This window comes from Hyperolius riggenbachi, chromosome 11, assembly GCF_040937935.1.
Source record: "Hyperolius riggenbachi isolate aHypRig1 chromosome 11, aHypRig1.pri, whole genome shotgun sequence".
Lineage (NCBI taxonomy): Eukaryota > Metazoa > Chordata > Amphibia > Anura > Hyperoliidae > Hyperolius > Hyperolius riggenbachi.
The window spans coordinates 213,964,902-213,989,099 of record NC_090656.1 but is presented as its reverse complement, the minus strand read 5'-3'; the positions used below and the strand labels follow the sequence as shown (position 1 = coordinate 213,989,099).

The 24,198-nt window shown below is 45.4% G+C and overlaps 1 protein-coding gene across 4 annotated transcripts in view; it reads left to right on the top strand.

The window, feature by feature from the left end:
- BTBD10 (BTB domain containing 10) overlaps positions 1–9,733 on the top strand; it is an 81,463-nt gene extending 71,730 nt beyond the window's left edge. For all 4 annotated transcript variants that reach the window (XM_068259979.1, XM_068259980.1, XM_068259981.1 and 1 more), the window contains 4 exons: positions 2,241–2,361; positions 5,568–5,765; positions 6,884–6,994; positions 8,553–9,733. In XM_068259979.1, the coding sequence (XP_068116080.1) occupies positions 2,241–2,361; positions 5,568–5,765; positions 6,884–6,994; positions 8,553–8,863 (741 nt within the window). In that variant the 3' untranslated portion in view covers positions 8,864–9,733. The remainder of the gene's footprint in view (positions 1–2,240; positions 2,362–5,567; positions 5,766–6,883; positions 6,995–8,552) is intronic.
- The last annotated feature ends 14,465 nt before the right edge of the window (positions 9,734–24,198 follow it).

Sequence of the window (24,198 nt, the reverse complement as noted above, 5' to 3'; positions counted from 1 at the left end):
AATCAGTTGGTATGCGTTAGTGTGCGTTAGTATGCGTTAGTGCACGTTGGTAAGCGTTTTTTCCATAGCAGTGCATTGGGAAGAAGATTTCAGTTAAAACGCGTTAAGTGTGAAAGGTGCCATAGGAAAACATGGGACTTACTTTGAAAATCAGTTTTCTTTCCGATTTAACTGAGAGCAACTGATTAAGTGTAAAAGGACCCTTACAGTGGGAAAGGGGTTACTGCAAGTACAGTGACAATCACATTGCCCCTGTGATTCCCAGAAAAATTACGTCCAATATGATTTTTGGAACGGAACAGTGTCAGTGGAAAAGCACTTATTCCAAAATAAGGCCTCACTCCATCAGCTCATTGATCTGGATTTCCTAGATCAGGCAGCCATTGCATGGTTCATAGCTGGCTTTGCAGCAGAGCAGTGATCACTGCAGTGCAGTATTGCTGGGCAGAATTGTGTAGTAGGCAGTCTGGAATGAGGTTTATGGAGGGCTGGGGGAGGATGCTGAGCACATGGGGAGTGTCTGCATCATACAGAAGAGCAGGGATATGGCTGCTGGCAAGCGTGTTGCAGGAGGTGATGATTATGAAGCTAATGAGCTGGGATTTTACAGCAGTGTATTGTACATATGGTCGGATGACCAGCTCTCTTAAAGTGATTGCATTGGAAGAAAAATTGATTCATTTATATTACACTGCAGTCTTGGTAGCTATACACTATACATTTTTTTTTTTTCTTTTGCCTAATTAAATTTACGATCAGACCATTTTCAGACATATAAGGAGATTTAAGTATTTCCAATCGGAATTACAATTAATATACTGAACTGTTATGTTGGATTTTAGTGGGTCAATCAAAACATCGATCATAATATTGATCGTAATTACAATTCATAGCAAAATTGGATAGTGTGTGGTCAGTGATAAATCGTGTGAGTGGGTGTGTGTGTGGTGGTGTGTGTAATGTGTGTGGTGTGTGTGTGTAATGTGTGTGGTAGTGAGTGAGTGAGTGTGTGTGTGTGTGTGTGTGTGATCCTCTTGCTGCTGTCCTGCTTGTGGTCAGCAAGGTACTTTGTGTAGGTGGGAGAAGGTTTTTGTAGGGTAGGTTATAGGGTAGACCCTGGATCTACTGGGTAGTAGGGATGATCAGTGACATGCAAATTCTTCTGAACTTATGCAAATATATGCAGCTTGAAAAAGGACCAATCAATGTCAACCTTGGTTTAAATTGGTCCATTTTCAAACTGCATGAATTTGCATCTCTGTGATCTTCCCTACTGGGTAGATGTGGGCAGGGAGGGGAAGGCACTGATGGGCCTGACACCATCCGCAGGAAGTGTTGCCCTAAAGAAAATAGCCAGAAAACTACTGCAGTTTAAGGGGGAACTCCACCTTCAGCTGTACACATTGCTAAGAATTGTGCTTTATATTCCTTTCCAACTGTACACCTTGACTTAAAGCACAGTCACCCAGCCCCTTCACCATGTTTCTAACTTGGCCTGTCAGGATGGGAGTATCCATTCTGCTGCCAGCCACTTAGTCTGTGCAGGTGTGGTAAATAACAAGACCTGCTGCTATGGGCAGCAGATTTACTCATGCAGAAAGTAAAAATACCTGGGCTACGTACTGAAATGCAGAATGTAGATATCAGACTGGAAAATAAGCACTTATGCTTAAGGTTAATTTTGAAAATTCACATCCAGTTGCCCATTAGAATGGAAAGATAATTAGAAATGACATAAGGCCTGGAACCCACTAGCAGCTCTTTCTAAGCCTTTTCTGAGCACTTGTGATTTGAAAAGCTCTGAATGTAATACTATGGGTGTGATCCCACTTGAGGGGTGTGAGTCCCCCATAGCATTGCAAGAGCTTTAGAAATCACTGGTGCTTAGAAATCGCTGCTAGTGGGTTCCTGGCCTTAAATTGCAGAAGCATTTGTGCAGCTCTAATGCGAAGTTTAAATTTTCTCATTTAATTTTTCTGTCTTTCCTTCTATCTTTCTTGTGTAGTTTCACTTTAAGGGAGATTCCTCGTGCAGATCGTACGCAGCTTGACATTGGGCCAATCAGATTTTTCAGGCCTTGCCTTTTGGTTGGCTCAATTCCAAACTATGCAAATTTGCATCATACGCGTCTCATTGATCCCCCTTTGCTGACATAACTTAATTTTTATGGGGTTTTTGCAATATTGTACTTGTCTTTTATGAATTACTTTTTTTTTTTTTGTGTGTGTAATTTTGAAAAGGATTACTACAAGACTGGGATAATTCGTTGCCCAGACGGAATATCCATTCCTGAGCTCAGAGAGGCCTGTGATTACCTGTGTATCTCCTTTGAGTATAGCACAATCAAATGTAGAGACCTCAGTAAGTATGCTTGTTCCGGGATTGGAGCGTCACTCTGTCCTCTGATAATTCCACACATCTTTCTTGGTACTAACAGAGAATCCATACTGCTGCCAGCCCTGCCAGCCATCATTCCTTCTCACCCTCTGTCCCTCTCTGCCTATCAGCTCTTCTGTCTACCGCCTCACATGCATGCCTGTGTCTGAGGAACATGTTCACATGGGGATTGTACCAGAACATCAAATAGAAAAGGGTCACTCCAGGCAACATTGATATGATGAGGTTGGGTAGATCCTAATGCTTTAACCCTCCTTTATCAAGTAGTGACAGGTCCCTGGTGCGCACACTGGCTGCTGTTTATTAAATGGGGCAATGCTATATTTTTTATATATTGGCTATCGCTATGCAGGGAGTTCTCAATTTATGCTGCAGCTGTGTTTCAAACTTCATTTTAGCTATAAATCACTAAAATGTTAGCTGTAATACTTGTGTTCCACTTGTGTAGTTTTGACTATACTTGTATACTTCAAAAGGGAAATCAGGAGAAAAGCTTGTAGAGTAGTGTTAAATCATAGGATCTTCTTAGGGATCGAAACCTTAGTGACCTGTCTGCAGCGGGAGAGGAGTGAATCAAACCTTAGTGACTGACTGTACAGGGGCTGAACCTTAGTGACCTGTCTGCAGGGCACCAAACATTGACTGTCTGTATGGGGGCTGAACCTTAGTAAGGCCCAGTGCACACCAAAACTGCTAGCAGATCCGCAATACGCTAGCGTTTTTGGGAGCTGATTTCAGAGCGATTCTAGGTATGTTTAGAGCGGTTTTCTACACATGCCTAGCGGTTTTGGGTGCGTTTTTGTGTAGCAGATTACACATTGTTACAGTAAAAGCTGTTACTGAACAGCTTCTGTAACAAAAATGCCTGGCAAACCGCTCTGAAGTAGCGTTTTTCAGAGCGGTTTGCGTTTTTCCTATACTTTGAGGACGAAACGCTTCCGAAATCCGCAAACGCGCAGCAGGAGGCGCGTTTGCGGCTTGGCAAAAACCTCAAACCGCCGGTGTGCACCATCCCATTGCAATACATTAGCCAAGTGTTTTTCCAGGCGGATGCGGCCAGCGGATCGCTCCGAAAACCGCTCGGTGTGCACTAGGCCTAACTGTCAGTAGTGACCTGCCTGCAGGGGGAAAGCGGCTGAGCTATAAACCTTAAATCCTAGAATCTTTTTGGGGCACAAAATCTTAGTGACCTATCTGTAGCATAACAAACTTTAGTGACCTTGTCTGTAGGGCGCCAAACCTTAGTGACCCTGTCTGTAGGGCGCCAAACCTTAGTGACCCTGTCTGTAGGGCGCCAAACCTTAGTGACCCTGTCTGTAGGGCGCCAAACCTTAGTGACCTTGTCTGTAGGGCGCCAAACCTTAGTGACCTTGTCTGTAGGGCGCCAAACCTTAGTGACCTTGTCTGTAGGGCGCCAAACCTTAGTGACCTTGTCTGTAGGGCGCCAAACCTTAGTGACCTTGTCTGTAGGGCGCCAAACCTTAGTGACCCTGTCTGTAGGGCGCCAAACCTTAGTGACCCTGTCTGTAGGGCGCCAAACCTTAGTGACCCTGTCTGTAGGGCGCCAAACCTTAGTGACCCTGTCTGTAGGGCGCCAAACCTTAGTGACCCTGTCTGTAGGGCGCCAAACCTTAGTGACCCTGTCTGTAGGGCGTCAAACCTTAGTGACCCTGTCTGTAGGGCGCCAAACCTTAGTGACCCTGTCTGTAGGGCGCCAAACCTTAGTGACCCTGTCTGTAGGGCGCCAAACCTTAGTGACCCTGTCTGTAGGGCGCCAAACCTTAGTGACCCTGTCTGTAGGGCGCCAAACCTTAGTGACCCTGTCTGTAGGGCGCCAAACCTTAGTGACCTTGTCTGTAGGGCGCCAAACCTTAGTGACCTTGTCTGTAGGGCGCCAAACCTTAGTGACCTTGTCTGTAGGGCGCCAAACCTTAGTGACCCTGTCTGTAGGGCGCCAAACCTTAGTGACCCTGTCTGTAGGGCGCCAAACCTTAGTGACCCTGTCTGTAGGGCGCCAAACCTTAGTGACCCTGTCTGTAGGGCGCCAAACCTTAGTGACCCTGTCTGTAGGGCGCCAAACCTTAGTGACCCTGTCTGTAGGGCGCCAAACCTTAGTGACCCTGTCTGTAGGGCGCCAAACCTTAGTGACCCTGTCTGTAGGGCGCCAAACCTTAGTGACCCTGTCTGTAGGGCGCCAAACCTTAGTGACCCTGTCTGTAGGGCGCCAAACCTTAGTGACCCTGTCTGTAGGGCGCCAAACCTTAGTGACCCTGTCTGTAGGGCGCCAAACCTTAGTGACCCTGTCTGTAGGGCGCCAAACCTTAGTGACCCTGTCTGTAGGGCGCCAAACCTTAGTGACCCTGTCTGTAGGGCGCCAAACCTTAGTGACCCTGTCTGTAGGGCGCCAAACCTTAGTGACCCTGTCTGTAGGGCGCCAAACCTTAGTGACCCTGTCTGTAGGGCGCCAAACCTTAGTGACCCTGTCTGTAGGGCGCCAAACCTTAGTGACCCTGTCTGTAGGGCGCCAAACCTTAGTGACCCTGTCTGTAGGGCGCCAAACCTTAGTGACCCTGTCTGTAGGGCGCCAAACCTTAGTGACCCTGTCTGTAGGGCGCCAAACCTTAGTGACCCTGTCTGTAGGGCGCCAAACCTTAGTGACTGTCTTTAGGGAGGTGGGCAAACCTTAGTGGCTGTTTGTAGGTGACCAACCCGATTAGTCTAGAATAAAGCCATCCCTTTGAATCTGTGTAAAGCACCAGATCACTGCACAGTACTGGCGTTGTATAGAAGACCATACCTTTGGAACCTTTGCCTTATGCACCCATTTTTGTATAGCACCCTAAATTTAGCTCCCTAAAAACTCCTGCAACTCAAACTGACTCTACTGCCAGACTGTTGTTTGTGTAATTTAAGCACATATAAAATGAGAGCTCCCTGTGTGGTGATTGGCCTGGTGGCTTTCTGCCATCTCTCTGCGTATTCTGTCTTCTGCAGAGTTTCGGCATGTCACTTCTGCACCTTTTTCTGCTGTCTCAGTATCTTTTACTAATCTGTGAAGTAATCAGGGGGTTCCGGGGATCTCTGTGCATGTTATATAGATTTGCTTCCTCTGCTTGCTTGTTTTAACCAGTCCTCTTTACCAATACCTCTCTGTATTCGGAATGTTTCAGGCGCTCTGATGCACGAACTCTCCAACGATGGCGCCCGGAGACAGTTTGAGTTTTACCTGGAGGAGATGATCCTGCCTCTGATGGTGGCCAGTGCCCAGAGCGGGGAGCGAGAGTGCCACATTGTGGTGCTGACTGATGATGACGTGGTGGACTGGGACGAGGAGTACCCGCCACAGATGGGGGAGGAGTATTCGCAGAGTAAGTCTTTGCTCGCTGCAGAGATCTGTGAAGTTCAGGCTTCTGGTGTAGCTGGACAGTGATGCCCTGTACCAGGCGACCAGAGGGGAATCGCTGTTATCTCAAGTGTATTTCCTCTAGACTCCAAATATTTCCTCAGATCACTTGAATGTTAGTATGGTCAGGATATTTAGGACCTGGGGTCTCCGCACAAGCCACGTGTACCCCTTGAGCATGCTTGGGTTACATTCAGGGGAGATGTGGTCCTACCATAGCCCATCCATTGCAGTGGGTTTGGGGATTTAAAAATCCTATATCCTCCTGAATAAGTGCTTTTGGGTGTTTGAAAGCATGTATACAGAAATACGGAGTACTCCCAACAAATATACGGGTTCTACAGAATGTTGGGATTTCTTAAATGAGAAGCACCTGTCTTCTCTTTAGCCTGCAGTGTTCTCCCCAGAAGTGAGCTGATGTTAGCTGGGTGGTCAACAAAATTAGCCGGATGGAACACCAGGCTAAAAGAGCCTGGGAAGAAACACTGAGCCTCATCTGCAAAGTATCAGTGTAGCAAGTCTTTCTTTGTCTCATGTTTTGTTTTTAAAGAGGCACTATAGTGACATAAAATTCAGTAAATTTATTCAAGAGACACACTTTAAGGGTAATTCTGCTGGTTTCAGCATCCGTTCCCTGGATCTATATATTGCTATATACTGGTATGTTGCCCTTCCCCCTTCTAGTGATGCTTAGCCTAGGCTGTTTAGCTAGGTGGAATTCCCCCCTCAGAGCATTCTGAGAGACCATATATTCATTTAACTGGCTTTAGAACTCTTAAACATTCCACAGAACTGCACCTACTCGTACTAAATGTATTAAAGGATATTGTAAAGAATTTAAAAAAAGCAATTTTAATCGTCCTCTTTAATTTTTTTTTTTTTGTCCAGCTTTGAAATGGCCACTGTTGTGGTCTGTAAAGAGAACAATGGTCTCTGGCCAAGTGGCAATGTGTTTTTGTAGCAGAGACATGACTTATTTGCAGATGATTATTACTGTAGTTGTGTTTACTGGACAGGAATAAGAATGATTGTGAGATGTGGTCACACGAGTCAGTTCATCATTTGTATGTTTGTTTTTTCCAGTTATTTACAGCACCAAGTTGTACAGATTTTTCAAATACATAGAAAACCGAGATGTGGCCAAATCTGTTCTGAAGGAGAGAGGCCTGAAGAAGATCCGTCTGGGGATAGAGGGTGAGTATCTCCTGTGCGGTGTATGTTTGTCCTGCTGGTAAAGATGTCGCTTTGTACAGGACGTGTGGCCACTGATGAGGAGCCGCCACCTCTGTGAACTTCCTGTGGGGGATTCCTGCAGGCCCCCCCACACCTTTTTGATGAAAGCAGATTCTGAGGGCAATCAGGATAATGTAAAGTGTAACAAAGCAAGTGGTGGACAAAATATCTGCAGCTTTGGGCAGAGGTACTTACTGCTGCAGTACAGCCTGTTTCCTCTCCTCTCTAGATTCAGCTGGTGGGAGGAGCATTCAGGGGTGACCATGTGACACCCAGTGTAGGAGTAATGGACACCAGGCTACATCTCCCAGGGTTGGGCGTTGGTAGAGGGGAGGGTTTGTGTGAGTAAGTTCATAGTAAAATATCTGTAAACATTTCTGCTATTTTAGTGCTGGTGCACATGGGCAATAAACGGCTATCCATTCATCTGAATGGAAGCACTTTTTACATGATGGTGCCCTCCTCTCCCGTCCGTGTAGATGCCGTACTCGAGTGTCTCATTGTGGACGCTTTGTGTAGCATCCAGGATTGGCTCTGTCTGGCGCTCCTGTGTCCCCCTATGGGGCTTAGAATGTAATGACAATGATGGGAAACGATGCTAAGAGCTTCTCTGCCTAGTTGCAGAGAAAATTCTAGCATCGCCTGAACGTGACTCTACCGAAAGCCTGTGTGACCTGGCCCATCAGGATTCCCCGCTGATTCATAGTAGAATGGTCATTTACTGATATTCTACTTGTGGCTCTCACTGGCACCCTTTCTGAATGTACGCCCTCTAGGAGCTCAGCTCTTTAAAGTGGACCTGAACCCTTGCCCAGGACTGAAGGAAAACATAGAGAAATGCATCCTGTATGTATTTAGAGAGATTAGCCTGTCTAATTCCCCCTTATCTGTGAATAATCACAACTGTAATTTCATCTCTCAGCTGTGTCAGCTGGCTGCCCTCAGCAGAGCAGCTTATTTGTAAACTCCAGAAGTTAACTGTCTGCTGCCATGAAAGCAGGAAGTAAACCACTGCAGATTTTATTGCAGGATTTGTATCTGCTGTAACAGAGAGGTTATTTTGCTGTTGCGTATCTTTTAGAGCGGAGAGGAAGTTCTGAGTTCAGGTCCGCTTTAGTTCTTCTCTGCTCTCTTAGTATTCTGCACAGCAATTCAATGGAATTCCATACTGGCAACTTGCTGTGTACCAAACTTTGTGTTTATATCATGCTTAAAACCAACACAAGTGCCCTACTGCTCTTGAATTGGATTCTCCAGCGTAGGAACACACTAGGCAGAAACGCACTATGTTCTATAGAGAAAACTCGTGATTCTTCCTAGTGTTTTCCTACCCTCAGAGTTTGCCTGGGCTCAGTTTTTTGGAGTTCGAGGGGTGATAATTGACAGGACATGGAGATGGCCTTCATCTTCTTTGTGCAATTGTTAATTCAGATGTTTGTTAGGCTCTAGTTTTTCCAGACCTTGCTATATTGGGCATACCCGTAAGATGTTCCTTCCTGATTCGGGTTTTTTATTTTAGGGTATCCAACGTACAAGGAGAAGGTGAAGAAGAGGCCTGGCGGGCGACCGGAGGTCATCTACAACTATGTGCAGCGGCCCTTCATCCGGATGTCCTGGGAGAAAGAGGAGGGCAAGAGCCGACACGTGGACTTTCAGTGCGTCAAGAGCAAATCCATCACAAACTTGGCTGCGGCCGCTGCGGACATCCCACAGGACCAGCTGGTGGTCATGCACCCCACGCCTCAGGTGGATGAGCTGGACAGCATGCCCAATCAGCCCACCCCTGGCAACAATGACACTGATCCAGATGGGCAGAGCTCCACATCATAATACGAGGCCTCATCCTTCTCGCTGCTGCTGGTCACAGCTGTCTGCCGAGTCCTTCACATCCAAAGGTGACTTCTAGCCAAGGCATTGCAGAGAGCCACCGGTGCCATTGAGGTGTCTCTACAGTCATTACGGAAGGAAGGGGGTTGGGCCCGAGGAGTTGGGTGCTGCCCCGCTGTACAGTATACAGATGAACCATTTCGGTTGTGCAGTGTGGACCTTATTATTATTATTTTTTTTTTAAGACCAAAAGGAACAAGCAGAGGTTCCGGCTGTGTAATGTGTTACTGGTGGCGTTGTGATATTGGCTGTTCCTTCACCCTCCACCTCTTCCCCTCACGTTGTATGGAATCCCTCTTGGGGATGGGGGGTCGCGGGGTAGAGATGGTGTTAAGTTTATACCCCCTGTCGTTGAGGGGGGTGCAACCCCACCGTCTGTGGTAGCAGCACTTTATGGATGGTTTCCGATGGTGTTCGTAGAGTTTTATTTGTCTATCATTCGTACTAACTTTAAAAGGTGCATCTACAAAATATTTGGATACACCAATATAAGCCCCCTGCCCCCCCCCCCCCCTCCCCCCCCATAATCCGACTGAGCACAAATCAAATGAGACGTTTTATTTACCACAGGAGTGTTTCACAAGCAAGGGGAGGGGTCAGAATTCCTTGCAGACTTTTTTTTTTTTTAACTATTATTTACGGTGCACCGCGGGGGTGGAGATATATAACAAGGCTCCACCTACTGAGGAGCTTGACGTGAGCAATGCCTTACACCACGCAATCTTTCCTGGGACAAGTTTACCAATAGAACTGTTTATTATATAAATGATTGTATGTTTTGCATTCAAATAAAAAAGTCATTATTTTATAAAAGGCTGGTGACGTATGTTACCCAAATCAAATCAGGAAGCATTTAAAAGACACTTTTTTTTTTTTTTTTTTTCCTTCCCCACTTTTCAAGGAAAGATGAAGTCTTGTTTAAAGAGGAACTCCAGTGAAAATTATTTAATTAAAAAAAGTGCTTCATTTTTACAATTCTGTATAAATGGTTTAGTCAGTGTTTGCCCATTGTAAAATCTTTTAAATCCCTGATTTACATTCTGACATTTATTACATGGTGACATTTTTACTGCTGCCAGGTGATGTAGCTGCTTGCATGCATTTTTGTAAACAGCTATTTCCCCCAATGCAGCAAGGTTCACATGGCCAGATTTATCAAAGCATCGCCACATCTGGAATATGGAATTCAGTTCTGGGCACCACATTACAAAAAAGATATTGCAGTTTTAGAGCAGGTGCAGAGACGAGCAACAAAATTGATACGTGGGATGGAAGGTCTCGCTTACCAAGAAAGGTTAGATAAACTGGGTTTATTTAGTCTAGAGAAAAGACGCCTTAGAGGAGATCTAATTAACATGTATAAATACATCAGAGGGCAATATAATAGCTTGGCAGATGAGCTTTTTGTCCCTAGGCCTTCTCAAAGGACTAGAGGACATGATCTGTGCATGGAGGAAAAACGTTTTAGCCATTTATTTAAGAAAGGGTTCTTTACAGTAAGAGTGATTAAGATGTGGAATGCATTGCCACAGGAAGTCGTTATGGCAAATTCTATATCTGCATTTAAAGGGGGCTTCAATGCTTTCCTTGCGTTGAAAGACATCCATGGCTACAATTACTAGGTAATGCCTAATGATGTTGATCTAGGGATTTTATCTGATTGCCATCTGGAGTCGGGAAGGAATTTTTCCCTTTAGGGGCTAATTGGACCATGCCTTGTAAGGGTTTTTTCGCCTTCCTCTGGATCAACAGGGATATGTGAGGGAGCAGGCTGGTATTGTACTTTATACTGGTTGAACTCGATGGACGTATGTCTTTTTTTTTTTTCATCCAAAATAACTATGTAACATTACCGACAGTTTTTTCTTCTTAAACTGTACTTACCAGCAGGGGGGAGTGTTCTGCACATTAAGAAGCTTCCCAATGGTTTCTTAAGTGAAGGGAGATTGCGGCAGTTCTGAGAGTTTTCCTTAGATTAAGAACAGCGCAGAACTGTCCCTGAATAAGAAGTGGCTAATACCACTTCTTAAAGGGATACTTAAGTCTGGGCAAAAAAATGAGTTTAACTCACCAGGGGTGTTCCTCAGCCCCCTGCAGCTGATCGGTGCCCTCGCAGCTCCGCTCCGATGCTCCTGGATCCGCCGGCGACGACTAACTGTTTCGCCGTCACCGGCCGACAGGCATGGGAACGCGAGTGATCGCGTTCCCAGCCACAATAGCACCCCATATTGCGGTAAGAAGGCCGCAATAGTCGCATAGGGGGTGCTATTGTGGCTGGGAACGTGAACAATCACTCGCGTTCCCATGCCTGTCGGCCGGTGACGGCGAAACCGGAAGTCTTCGCCGGCGGGTCCAGGAGCATCGGAGCAGAGCTGCGAGGGCACCGATCAGCTGCAGGGCGCTGAGGGACGCCCCAGGTGAGTTAAACTCATTTTTTTGCCCAGACTTAAGTATCCCTTTAACCCAGCAGAGCAGGTTTACACCTCATAGCTTCCTTTTTAATTTACTGCCATCTACCCACCCTCATTTGTTACTGAGATGAACTCCCCTTCACCCTGGTGATGTTTATTTGTTTAAGAGAAGGAGGGGAATTGCGGAGGAGTGTGTGGAGAATTGACTGTTTAGAGCATGTTAATGTGTGTAAAAGACAGCAGACATCAGGATTATTTAAGAATGGAAGTTTAGGAGAGTAATTACAGCCTGGGCTGCTCGTGGCCCAGATGGATAAACAAACAAGTCTGTTCGTTCCTGAGACACTGTTCTAGCTCCTCCTCACTTAAAACAGTTTAGGATGGAAACAGCACCATCTAGTGGCTTCTTAAGGTGCCTGAGACAGTTCTGCATGGAGTTCTAGGAACCTACCAGCATTTTGTCTCAGACACTCTTAACAAATCTGGCCCACAGACAGGAAACTGCTGTAGTACTCGGAAGTTTCTTGTGGGAGGAGTATCGCCACAATATTAATCATACAGCGCCCCCTGATGGTCTGTTTGTGAAAAGGAAAAGATTTCTCATGTTAAAGGGGGCATCAGCTACTGATTGGGATAAAGTTCAATTCTTGGTCAGTTTCTCTTTACATATATCTGTGTTTGTGGTCATTTGGGAAAAAGGATTTGTTGTTTTTCATTTAAAGCCCAACTTGTCTCTAATTTTAGATGATTTCTAAATATTAGATACTGGAAATGCAATTTGTTTGAGGCAGGACTTATTTCACCATATGAGCCTTTGGTTGGCACAGTGACATATTACTTTTGAAACCTGTGGTATAATCTTCCTCCGTTGCCTCTTCTCATCTTGCAGCTGAGTGATATCCAGAGAATCTCTTGTAAAAGATCCAGAGCGAAGGAAATGGAGATGGATTCATTTTACACGCACCTAAGTGGCTGGATAGTGTAAGGGTTAAGGGCTCTGCCTCTGACATAGGAGTTCAAATCTCTGCTCTGCCTAGTACAGCAATCCAGCACCTATTCAGTAAGGAGTTCTTGGTCAAGACTCCTTAACACTGCCTACTGAGTGCACTCTAGTGGCTGCCTCACAAGCACTTTAACCACTTGCCGACCGCGCACTCATACCGCGCGTCGGAAAAGTGGCAGCTGCAGGACTGCCACTTTTCCGACGCAGGCTAATTAATCAGGAAACAGCCGCTCGCGCGAGCGGCTGCTTCCTGTCATTTCACGGCGGGGGGGCTACGTGATTAGCCTGCGGGCCGCCGATCGCGGCTCGCAGGCTAAATGTAAACACAAGCGGAAATAATCCGCTTTATTTACATTTTTACAACGCTGCTACAGTAGCAGCGTTGTAGTAGATCAGCGATCCCCGGCCAATCAGCGGCCGGGGATCACTGTCACATGACAGCGGGGAGCCTGTTAGAGGCTGCACAGGACAGATCCGTTCCTGTGCAGCCTCCAATCTCTCGAGGGAGGAGAGGGGGGGAATCCTGCGGTGGAGGGGGGCTTTGAGGTGCCCCCTGCCACCCACAGCATGCAGGAGCGATCAGATCCCCCCCCTCCCAGCACATCATCCCCCTAGTGGGGAAAAAAGGGGGCGGTCTGGTCGCTCTGCCTGTCATTTGATCTGTGCTGGGGCTGTAGAGCCCACCCAGCACAGATCTGAAAAAACAGCGCTGGACCTTAAGGGGGGGGGGGGGGGGTAAAGGCTGGGTCATCAAGTGGTTAAAGGAAACCAGAGATGAACGCTTTGGCACAAAATAAACATATCCCCCCGATAGATTTTACAAATAAATACTATACCTGGAATTTTCGCTGGTGTGGTGGTGGTTGGTTTTTGTTTGTTTTTTTTTTTACTAAATTTTCATGCAAAACACAGTTCATCAGAAAAGCATATTTAGTGGGATGGGTGCAAAATGAAATCCCCATTTCTAAAAAACTCTTATGAAATATAGATAAGATGTTTTTCAATATACCCATACATAAGCAGCTCCTCCCATTGCATCACAGCTCTCTGTGATTATACAGAACAGGAAAGCAGAGCCAGTAGGGTGAAGGCTTGGGCTTGAAAAGACATCAGAGAAGACAGACTCGGCGATGATTCCTGAGCAAAGCCAGCCTGAATGCTCAGTCTAGGATTTTTATCAGGGCTGATAAGCAGGCTGAGCAGTGGAGGATAAAACAGAGCAGGGTAGGTGGTTTCTCTAATGTTCCCACTGATATATATGGTAAAATACAGGAGAGTGCTTCGTCTCTGGTTCACTTTAATTCCTGTATTTTGTATAGCGCTTTTCACTTTAATTTAGGATTGAAAGTCATCCCAGTCAGTAGCTGAAACCCTCTTTCCCATGAGTAAGGATAAGCTTTTCATCAGATCAGGGGAGTCTGTATGGCTGATATTGTGGTGAAACCCCTCCCACAGTGTGATGTCATGACCATGGTCTGGGCTGTTCCTTGTCTGTGAACGTTGCATTGTGGGAAAGAACAGCTGTATCCAACTGCCAAGCAAGCAATATCTCGCTTTGCAGAATGTTAGTTTACTGAGAGTTCTATGCACAGAGATCACCTGGCAGGACTAAAGATGTCACCACCAGTTATTAATTTCAGAATGGAAATGATGGGGAGGAAAGATTTTACATTAGGCAAACACTGACTAATCTAAAAAAAAGTTTCTACAATATTTAGTCATTACATTATTTTCACTAAAGGTTCTCTTTAATGGTGTATAGTGGGTAAAAATACAAAACTGAATCGGTACTCTCACCCATAGAATTAGGACTCTTCTGATAAAATGCACCTTTCTCAACAGGTGGTTAAATGTGTAATGACATCAGGTACCCGACCTAGCACTAGGGAAAGGGGGAATCAAAGGTGAATGAGTGAGCGATACTGAGAATAGCCTGAGATGGAGCAGAGCGCTTATCTGTATTGCAGCCACATCACACAGAGGCTACTTGCCTGTAATAGGAATCCTGTCCCTGCCATTCTCTCACACAAGTCCTGCATGCAGCCCTTCTGGAGTCTTAAGTCTAGGGACTGTCAAACCTCTTGAGGACTGCAGTGCTAAACCCCCCTAGTGACTAGGCCATTTTTAGTAAAATGTGCCACTGCAGCTTTAAGGCTAAGCTGCAGGGCTGCACAGCACACAAGTGATCCCCCCCCCTTTTCTCCCCACCAACAGAGCTCTCTGTTGGTGGGGTCTGATTGCCACAAGATTGTTTTGGCTTGTTTTTTTTTTTTTTTACAAATTTGTTACTGGTTTTATAAAAAAAATTGTTTAAATATATTTCCCCCCCACACACACACAGCCAGCCAATTATGGCGATCGGCTGTCATAGGCTTCTGCCTATGAGCCGATCGCTCTCCAGTGCGGCTGTCCCCAGTACAGCGCTGCTGGCGATCGCAGCGCTGTACATGTAAATAGACAGCGATCACGCCGTCTGACAGTCTCCCGAGCGGCAATAGCTGCTCTGAGACTGAAGGCGGGGTGAAGCTCCGCCCCCCGAGCAGGAGATGTGCATGCAGCCTGCGTGCGATCTCCTGCATTAGCTGGCCCCAGGACTTTACACCAATCGGCGTTAGCCGGTCCTGGGGCTGCGGCCACGCCCATTGGCGTGACGCGGTCGGCAAGAGGTTAACCTAGACAATACCTTATGTACCGGTAGCTGTGCACATGCAGTAGTTAAAAATCTGTCTAGTCTCTCACCATTGTTGTTTATTTTTTTTCCCCCACAGACCCTGCAGGCAGGCCTCTGCATCATGCTTTGTATATTTACCAGCTTGCCTACCCTCCAATTGCTCTATAATTGGGTGTTTATTTCCCTCAGCCAGCTAGCCTAGTGGTTCACATGACCTTATAAAAAAGAAACCTGAATGCACCACTGTGCCAGCCCTAAATCATTGAGAGACAGCCTGGGGGAACACCCCCCCCCCCCCCCCCCATTAGTCCTCCCCTGACCCACCCTCATGCCGACTGGTTTCGGCCTTCCATTGCCTTCCATTGTCTTCAGGGGTGGCATAGTAGATGGTGCTTACTCCTTGCAGCACTGGATTCCCTGGCTCAAATCTGGATCTGCATGGAGTTTGTAAGTTTCTCTCCACTTGCACTGCCTTATCCCCAAATTTTCACCGTGATGTTGCGCTCAGTCCTCACTTTCCTTGATAGGCTGCTGACTATGCACAGAGACAAGTCCCAGTCACGTAAATTATCACACTATAGCCGCGCCAGTATTCTGTATCACCGTTTGTGATCCAAGCAATTCCTAGAAGTAAAAACACAGCAGACCAGGCCTTCTCATAGTGAGTATCGTCTCATCAGTGACACCCTTGTGCAATCGCACACACTGCGTGAGGGATGAAAAATGCTATCACCAGGGTAGATGGGGATCACACGCCCCCCCTTTCCTTCCCTGCTCACCAGAAGATTTCTTGTCAATACTGCATATCACAAAACATCCATGCCGTTAAGAACCTTAAAAACATCAAGCATATTCTCATAGCATAAAACCGCTTTAATAGGCTCCCAATGGCCCCCAAATTAAAACTGTGTACATAAAATTTTCTTGTATATTAGCATATCACAATACCACATCGCCGCCAGCTCCGGTCACCACATGCCCAGGCCGCGTCTCCTTCGATCAATGGTAGTACAGCGTGCGTCCTCCAAGCTCCGCCCTACGCGTTTCGTCACGTGCCAGGTTGTGACTCATCAGGGGCTGGAGTGCGCACATTCCCTGTAGCAATATATATGCTTAACCCCGCCCCCTCCCACCCCGGCCAACCTCTAGGGTGTAAGAGATCTGGGTGGGACATCATGGGAGGTCGGGCCGGTGCTGTTTACATAGTAACCTAAAATAAACATATAAAATGCTCACACAATACATAGTTTACTTAAAACTGACATATACACTCCCCTAAATGTCCATAACTTCTCCAAATACATATGTGTAGACTGCTACCTACGTATAACTATAAACATCCAAAACTACATTACCCAAAATTCTCTTCTTTCCGTGCACATGATGTGTGCGGAAGTTGTATTATCCAAACATTGTGATCCTGTGCATCTGCATACACAACTCCATTGCCCAGCAAACACTGCGTGGTGCATAGAAACCACGTCCATCCCCTCCCACCACGTGTAGATTCAGATAATTCTTCATACAGACTACACTACCCAGAATCCTCAGCTTCACCAGTGATTCCCACCCCCTATGCTCGTATCCTCCTCACCTCTGTGAACTACTCAATACCACCCACAAATAAACTTATATTCATCAGCCTTTTGTGAACCTTAACCACTTCCGGATACCGGGTGGTTTTGCTGATCGGTGCTGCGTGGGCTCTCCAGCCCGCAGCACCGATCAGCTAGCAGCTAGGCCGATCAGACTTCCCCCCCCCCCCCCTTTTTTCCCCCACTAGGGGGATGTCCTGCTGGGGGGGTCTGATCGCCGCCGGCTGCTTGCGCTTGCAGGGGGGGCTCTCTTCAAAGCCCCCCTCCGCAGCGCTTCCTGGCCGCCTTCCCCTTCCCTCCCTCTACCTCCCCCTGTGAGCGGCGCAGGACGGAATTCCGTCCTGCGCCGGATAGGATAGGCTTCAGCCTATCAGGTGCCGGCGGTCCCTGGCCAATCAGAGGCCGGGGATCGCCGATCTCCGCCACGGCGCTGCTGCGCAGCAGCGCCGTATACATGTAAACACCGGGGAAGATCTTCCCCGTGTGTTTACATTTACCCTGCGAGCCACGATCGGAAGCTCGCAGGGTGTTCACGGAGACACCCCCCGTGAACTGACATGGAACGGCCGCTCATGCGAGCGGCCGTTTCCATGCAATCCACTTCAGGATTCAGGGGCGTAGTTAAGCGTACGCCGAATCCTGAAGTGGTTAATGTCGCTCTCAGTATTAGCATCAATTTATATCCCTTTTTGTAATGTTTTCATACTGATTAAATCACGCTGCTATTGTTTACTTATATACTGCCATCTAGTGTCAGAATATCTAATGACATGCCATATTCTTTTTAATCATTAGAAATAAAGCAATTCAGGTCGATCTCAATATTCAAACCTTCTGGTTTCATAGTGTGCAGATTATAGATCCAGCGTGTTTCCATTTTAGAGATTTCACACACTCTATTACAGCCCCTCCATTGTGGATGCAGTTTTTCTATTGCACAAAAATACATTTGTGAAGGATCACACTCATGATATTTCTTAAAGTGAGCTGACACACTATGATTTTCATGACCCTTTTTCACCTTATATATGTGTTCATCAATACGCTCTTTTAACATTCTTGTAGTTCTTCCTACGTACTGTACTCCACACTTGCACCATATAAGGTAAACTACATATTTCGTTGTACATGTGATAAAGGATTTTATCTTATATTCACATTTGGTCACACTGGATTCAAACTCGTATTTCTTTTTTCTGTTAACTACATTCTGTCTGCAACCCAAACAGCTTCTACATGGGTAAAACCCAGGTTTTTGCCACTCATTGTCTCTATTCAGCTTAGGTGGATCCACGCAACTGGGTACCAAACTGTCCCTTAAATTCGGCGCCCTTCTATATATGAATGATGGTTTACTTGGCAGTGCTTTAGCTAGCCCATGATCACACATCAAAACCGGCCAATGTTTTTTAATTATTTTTTCCACCTGTCTATGTTGAAGGTTGTACTCGCTTATGTAGGCCATCTCATTCTCTCTCTGCCTCCTTGCCCTACCCCCACCCACCAGCATATTCCTATCCATTTCTCGGACATTTTTCCTAGTATTTTCCAATGAATCTGCATCATACCCTTTTTGCATGAATCTTTCCTTTAGTATATTTGCCTGCCTATCGTACGTCTCTACATCAGTACAGTTTCTTCGGATGCGTACCATTTGACCCTTTGGGATTCCTTGCAGCCATTTGGGGTGGTGGCAGCTATTAGTAGGTATAAATCCATTTCTATCAGTTTGCTTAAAGTAGCATTCCGTTTTCAATGTCTGGCCCTCCACGAATATATTCAGGTCCAGAAAGTGGATTCTGGACCTGCTACACTCCAGAGTGAGCTTTATGTTAGTTTCAATGCTATTAGCCTCTTGAATGAATTCATGGAAAGATGTCTCCTGACCCCGCCATACTATAAACAGGTCGTCTATAAACCGCCACCATGATAGGATATTCATACCCCCTTTACATATGGCCACCTCCTCCCATCTTGCCATAAACAAGTTGGCTAGCGATGGGGCATACGATGCCCCCATCGCGCATCCATATCGCTGTACATAGTAGCCTCCTTTATACCAGAAGTAATTCTTGGTTAGTGCAAATTCCAATAGCTTTAACAGAAAGGTAATTTGTTCCTCTCTTAGTTCCCCTTCCTGTTCCATGTAGAATTTTGCGGCGGCAATTCCTCCCTCATGAGATACATTAGTATATAGAGAACTGACATCAGCTGTTCCTAACACCATATTTTCCTCCACCTGAATTCTTTCCAGCACTTGTATTGTATGCCCTGTGTCCTTAAGCACATGTGGCAGTTTACATGCTAAAGGTTGCAGAAATTGATCCAAATACATTCCAACCCTATGTGTTACCGAACCAATGCCACTAATAATGGGGCGACCTAGGGGTTCCGTTAAGCTCTTATGAATTTTTGGCGTTTGGTAGATAATAGGCACCCGTGGTGCAGAGGGAATGAGATGCCTAAATTCTCGATCAGACAGTACTCCCTTATCTAGTCCTTCTTTCAACAGTACAATCAATTGCCGTTTATATTCCTGTGTAGGGTTACCTGCCAATTTCTCATATGTATTAACATCAGAAACTATTTTGTCCAGTTCACCAAAATATTATTCTTTATTTAAAACTACCAGTGTGACCAAATGTGAATATAAGATAAAATCCTTTATCACATGTACAACGAAATATGTAGTTTACCTTATATGGTGCAAGTGTGGAGTACAGTACGTAGGAAGAACTACAAGAATGTTAAAAGAGCGTATTGATGAACACATATATAAGGTGAAAAAGGGTCATGAAAATCATAGTGTGTCAGCTCACTTTAAGAAATATCATGAGTGTGATCCTTCACAAATGTATTTTTGTGCAATAGAAAAACTGCATCCACAATGGAGGGGCTGTAATAGAGTGCGTGAAATCTCTAAAATGGAAACACGCTGGATCTATAATCTGCACACTATGAAACCAGAAGGTTTGAATATTGAGATCGACCTGAATTGCTTTATTTCTAATGATTAAAAAGAATATGGCATGTCATTAGATATTCTGACACTAGATGGCAGTATATAAGTAAACAATAGCAGCGTGATTTAATCAGTATGAAAACATTACAAAAAGGGATATAAATTGATGCTAATACTGAGAGCGACATTAAGGTTCACAAAAGGCTGATGAATATAAGTTTATTTGTGGGTGGTATTGAGTAGTTCACAGAGGTGAGGAGGATACGAGCATAGGGGGTGGGAATCACTGGTGAAGCTGAGGATTCTGGGTAGTGTAGTCTGTATGAAGAATTATCTGAATCTACACGTGGTGGGAGGGGATGGACGTGGTTTCTATGCACCACGCAGTGTTTGCTGGGCAATGGAGTTGTGTATGCAGATGCACAGGATCACAATGTTTGGATAATACAACTTCTGCACACATCATGTGCACGGAAAGAGGAGAATTTTGGGTAATGTAGTTTTGGATGTTTATAGTTATACGTAGGTAGCAGTCTACACATATGTATTTGGAGAAGTTATGGACATTTAGGGGAGTGTATATGTCAGTTTTAAGTAAACTATGTATTGTGTGAGCATTTTATATGTTTATTTTAGGTTACTATGTAAACAGCACTGGCCCGACCTCCCATGATGTCCCGCCCAGATCTCTTACACCCTAGAGGTTGGCTGGGGTGGGAGGGGAGGGGGCGGGGTTAAGCATATATATTGCTACAGGGAATGTGCGCACTCCAGCCCCTGATGAGTCACAACCTGGCACGTGACGAAACGCGTAGGGCGGAGCTTGGAGGACGCACGCTGTACTACCATTGATCGAAGGAGACGCGGCCTGGGCATGTGAGAGGTGACCGGAGTTGGCGGCGATGTGGTATTGTGATATGCTAATATACAAGAAAATTTTATGTACGCAGTTTTAATTTGGGGGCCATTGGGAGCCTATTAAAGCGGTTTTATGCTATGAGAATATGCTTGATGTTTTTAAGGTTCTTTAACGGCATGGATGTTTTGTGATATGCAGTATTGACAAGAAATCTTCTGGTGAGCAGGGAAGGAAAGGGGGGGCGTGTGATCCCCATCTACCCTGGTGATAGCATTTTTCATCCCTCACGCAGTGTGTGCGATTGCACAAGGGTGTCACTGATGAGACGATACTCACTATGAGAAGGCCTGGTCTGCTGTGTTTTTACTTCTAGGAATTGCTTGGATCACAAACGGTGATACAGAATACTGGTGCGGCTATAGTGTGATAATTTATCCCCAAATTTGGTGGCTTTAGATTAAATGACAGGGATTAGATTGGAATCTCCTGTAATGGCCATTAGGTTCACATTGCATGCGCTTCAATTAACTGCTTTGGGACAGGCTGTAGTTAAATTAACTATGCTGCACTTTTGGCCGCGAAATACAGTGACAGCGATATGAAGGCTGCCATGTTTAATTTCTTTTAAACAATACCAATTGCCTGGTTATTCTGTGTCTAATTCTTTTAGCCATAGAACGTGAACCAGCAGATTGGGTACTCTGATTTTACTGGATTAGCGACATGCTTGTTCCAGGGTTTTGACTACTGCTGATGCCAGAAGATCAACAGGACTGCAAGGCAACTGGCATTGTTTACAAGGAAATACATATGGCGGGCTACAACATCCCAAAACATAGCAGTAGAATTAGGTTATGTCATAGTGAAGTAATCTTTCCTAATAATCCATGACCTAATTCTGAAATATTAGTAATTTTGCTGATATTCCACTATTGGCAATATCCAGCACCCTTCGCACCTTTTATTACATGTATCCCTGCAGAAGAGGTCAGCACTACAATAATAATGTGAGAACGGTCTGGCCTAGTTATCAGTCTGGTGACATTGCTGTGTAATTAGAGGCTTGTTTACTGCAAGGATAAAGTGACACTCCCATCCGCTCCCAAAACAAGGATACAAACCCTGAAACTTGCTGTATTTCTGTCATGTGTTGCTGCATGAGGCAAACACTGATTGCTGACCCTAAAGGAACTGCTTGGATCTGTCCTCATGTGATTGGAGCAAACTTTTGTTGTCTAACAGTAGTTTGGTGTATAACAGTTTTGTTGACAAACACTTCCAGTCCTGATTCTGCCTTTTTTTTTTTTAGCCATATACCCTGAACAAGCATATAAGCAGATCAGGTGCGGTGACTGGATTTTCTGCATGCTTGTTTCAGGTGTGATTTCGATATGAAAGATCAGCAGTTTAAAGGGGCACTATGGGGAAAAAAAAACTTATTTGTATACTTTAAAATTTTTCACCAGAGTAAAAGGAGCCATAAATTTTCTCCTATGTTGCTGTCACTTAAGGGGCCCATACACTCAGCCGATTGATCGCAAATGGATTAACCAGATTTCGATCAATCTGACCTTAGAAATGGCGACTCATCTCTGGAGATGGCTTATTTTGCATTGGACGTAATGGAAATCTGATGGCAACAAAATGCCATCAGATCAATTTTCAATAGATTTACTAGGAACAGATTTCCAATACATTTCAGTATGAAAAGATGTTCCTAAACATCAGATCAGAAATCTGCTGTTAAAGAGACTCTGAAGCGAGAATAAATCTCGCTTCAGAGCTCATAAATAGCAGGGGCACGTGTGCCCCTGCTAAAACGCCGCTATCCCGCGGCTAAACGGGGGTCCCTTCACCCCCAACCCACCCCCCGCAAAAGTGTGTCGTAGAAAGGTCGCAGAATTTCCCTTCCTGGAGGCAGGGCTAACGGCTGCAGCCCTGCCTCCAGTCGCGTCTGTCAGCGGCGCATCGCCGCCCCTCTCAGTGAAGGAAGACAGAGGGGCGGGGGAGAGGCGGAGATACGCGCTGACAGACGCGCGTGGGGCAGGGCTGCGGCGGTTAGCCCTGCCCCAACCAGGAAGCGCTCCCCAGGTGTATCGAGGGGGATTTGGGGGTGAAGGGACCCCCGTTAAGCCGCGCTATAGCGGCGTTTTAGCAGGGGCACACGTGCCCCTGCTATTTGAGGTCTGAAGCGAGATTTATTCTCGCTTCAGACTCTCTTTAACGAGTGTATGGCCACCTTTACAGGAGGTAGAAATGACAGGTTTTGGACTTCATGGGGGGATTCTCTGGGATTTATTTTCAAAAGCACTTGGACAGAGCAATTTCCAAAACTGTACAGAGCAGGGAAGCTCAAGTCGCCAACATCATTGTTTTATTCTTAATAAAGCTATTTCCTAAAGGAGTTAAAGCCTTGCTGAGAATCCCCCATGAAGAGTTTCACTAGTCCAAAACCTGTCACTTCTGTCTGATTTCTACTACCCACTGTAAATGACAGCAACATAGGAGAAAAGTAATTTATGGCTCATTTTACTCGGATAAATTAGTATATTTTTTCCAGTTTGGCGAAACATTGTTAAACTTTAAAGTGTGCATAGTGCTCCTTTAAAGGGAACTTGCGGCTGTCATATTTATTACCTTGTAAACAATACTAGTTGCCCGACAGCCCTGTTGATCTTCTGGCATAAGTAGTGTCTGACTCAAGTTTTAGGCTGCATTTCCACTTGTGCGGTGCGAATCGGCGCGGTAAAAATTCGCATGCGGATGTCAAATTCGCATGCGGGTCCATGCGAATTCGCACGCAGATTCGCATGGATGACGATATATGCGAATTTAACCATGGCAGTGCTGGTGTGCTTTTCCATTGTTTCTATACGAATTCGCATGAAAATTCGTATACCCAAACCTCATGCGAATTTCTTATTAAATACATTATATGCGATTCGAATAGCGGTATGCGAATTCTGATGGCTCTGCCATGCAAATTTTTTCTGCACAGAAAAATGCAAAGGAATCCTGACAAGTGGAAACAGTCCCATTTACTTGTATTGCTATGCGAATTTGCATGCGAAAAACGCATGTGAATTCACGATAGTGGAAATGAGCCCTGACTGGATTAGCAATTTGCTTGCTTGTTCCAGGGTTTTGATTCATTGTACCTGATCTGCTGCAAGCTTGTTCAGGGTCTATGGCTAAAAGTATTACACAGGATCAGGAGGACTGCCAGGCAACCTGGTGTTTAAAAGGAAATCTGGCAGCCTCCACATCCCTCTCAGGTTCTTAACTTACTATCTGAAGACAGCTGCAATTGTTGGTGACAGGATTAGTATAAATGTGCTTATTTATAAATGTGATTTATAATTAAAAGCACACTTTAACAGAGGGGATATGGAGGCTGACTTTTTTTTTTAAAGTGCGCTTTTAAGCAAAAAGCATTGCATTCCCAGTAATTATAAATCACATTTTATAAATAAGCAAGTAGAATTTAAATTCTCCAAATCTATATATTTAAATTTTGTATGAAGCCCAAATAATTGTCATCTCAAAGGTTATGCTAGCAATTTATGCAGGTAATCCGTTGTACTGACTCACCCAGTGGGCATTGTGTTACTACTAATCCAGTCACCAACAACTGCAGCTGTCTTCAGATAGTAAGTTAAGAACCTGAGAGGGATATGGAGGCTGCCATATTTCCTTTTAAACACCACCAGGTTGCCTGGCAGTCGTCCTGATCCTGTGTAATACTTTTAGCCATAGACCCTGAACAAGCATGCAGCA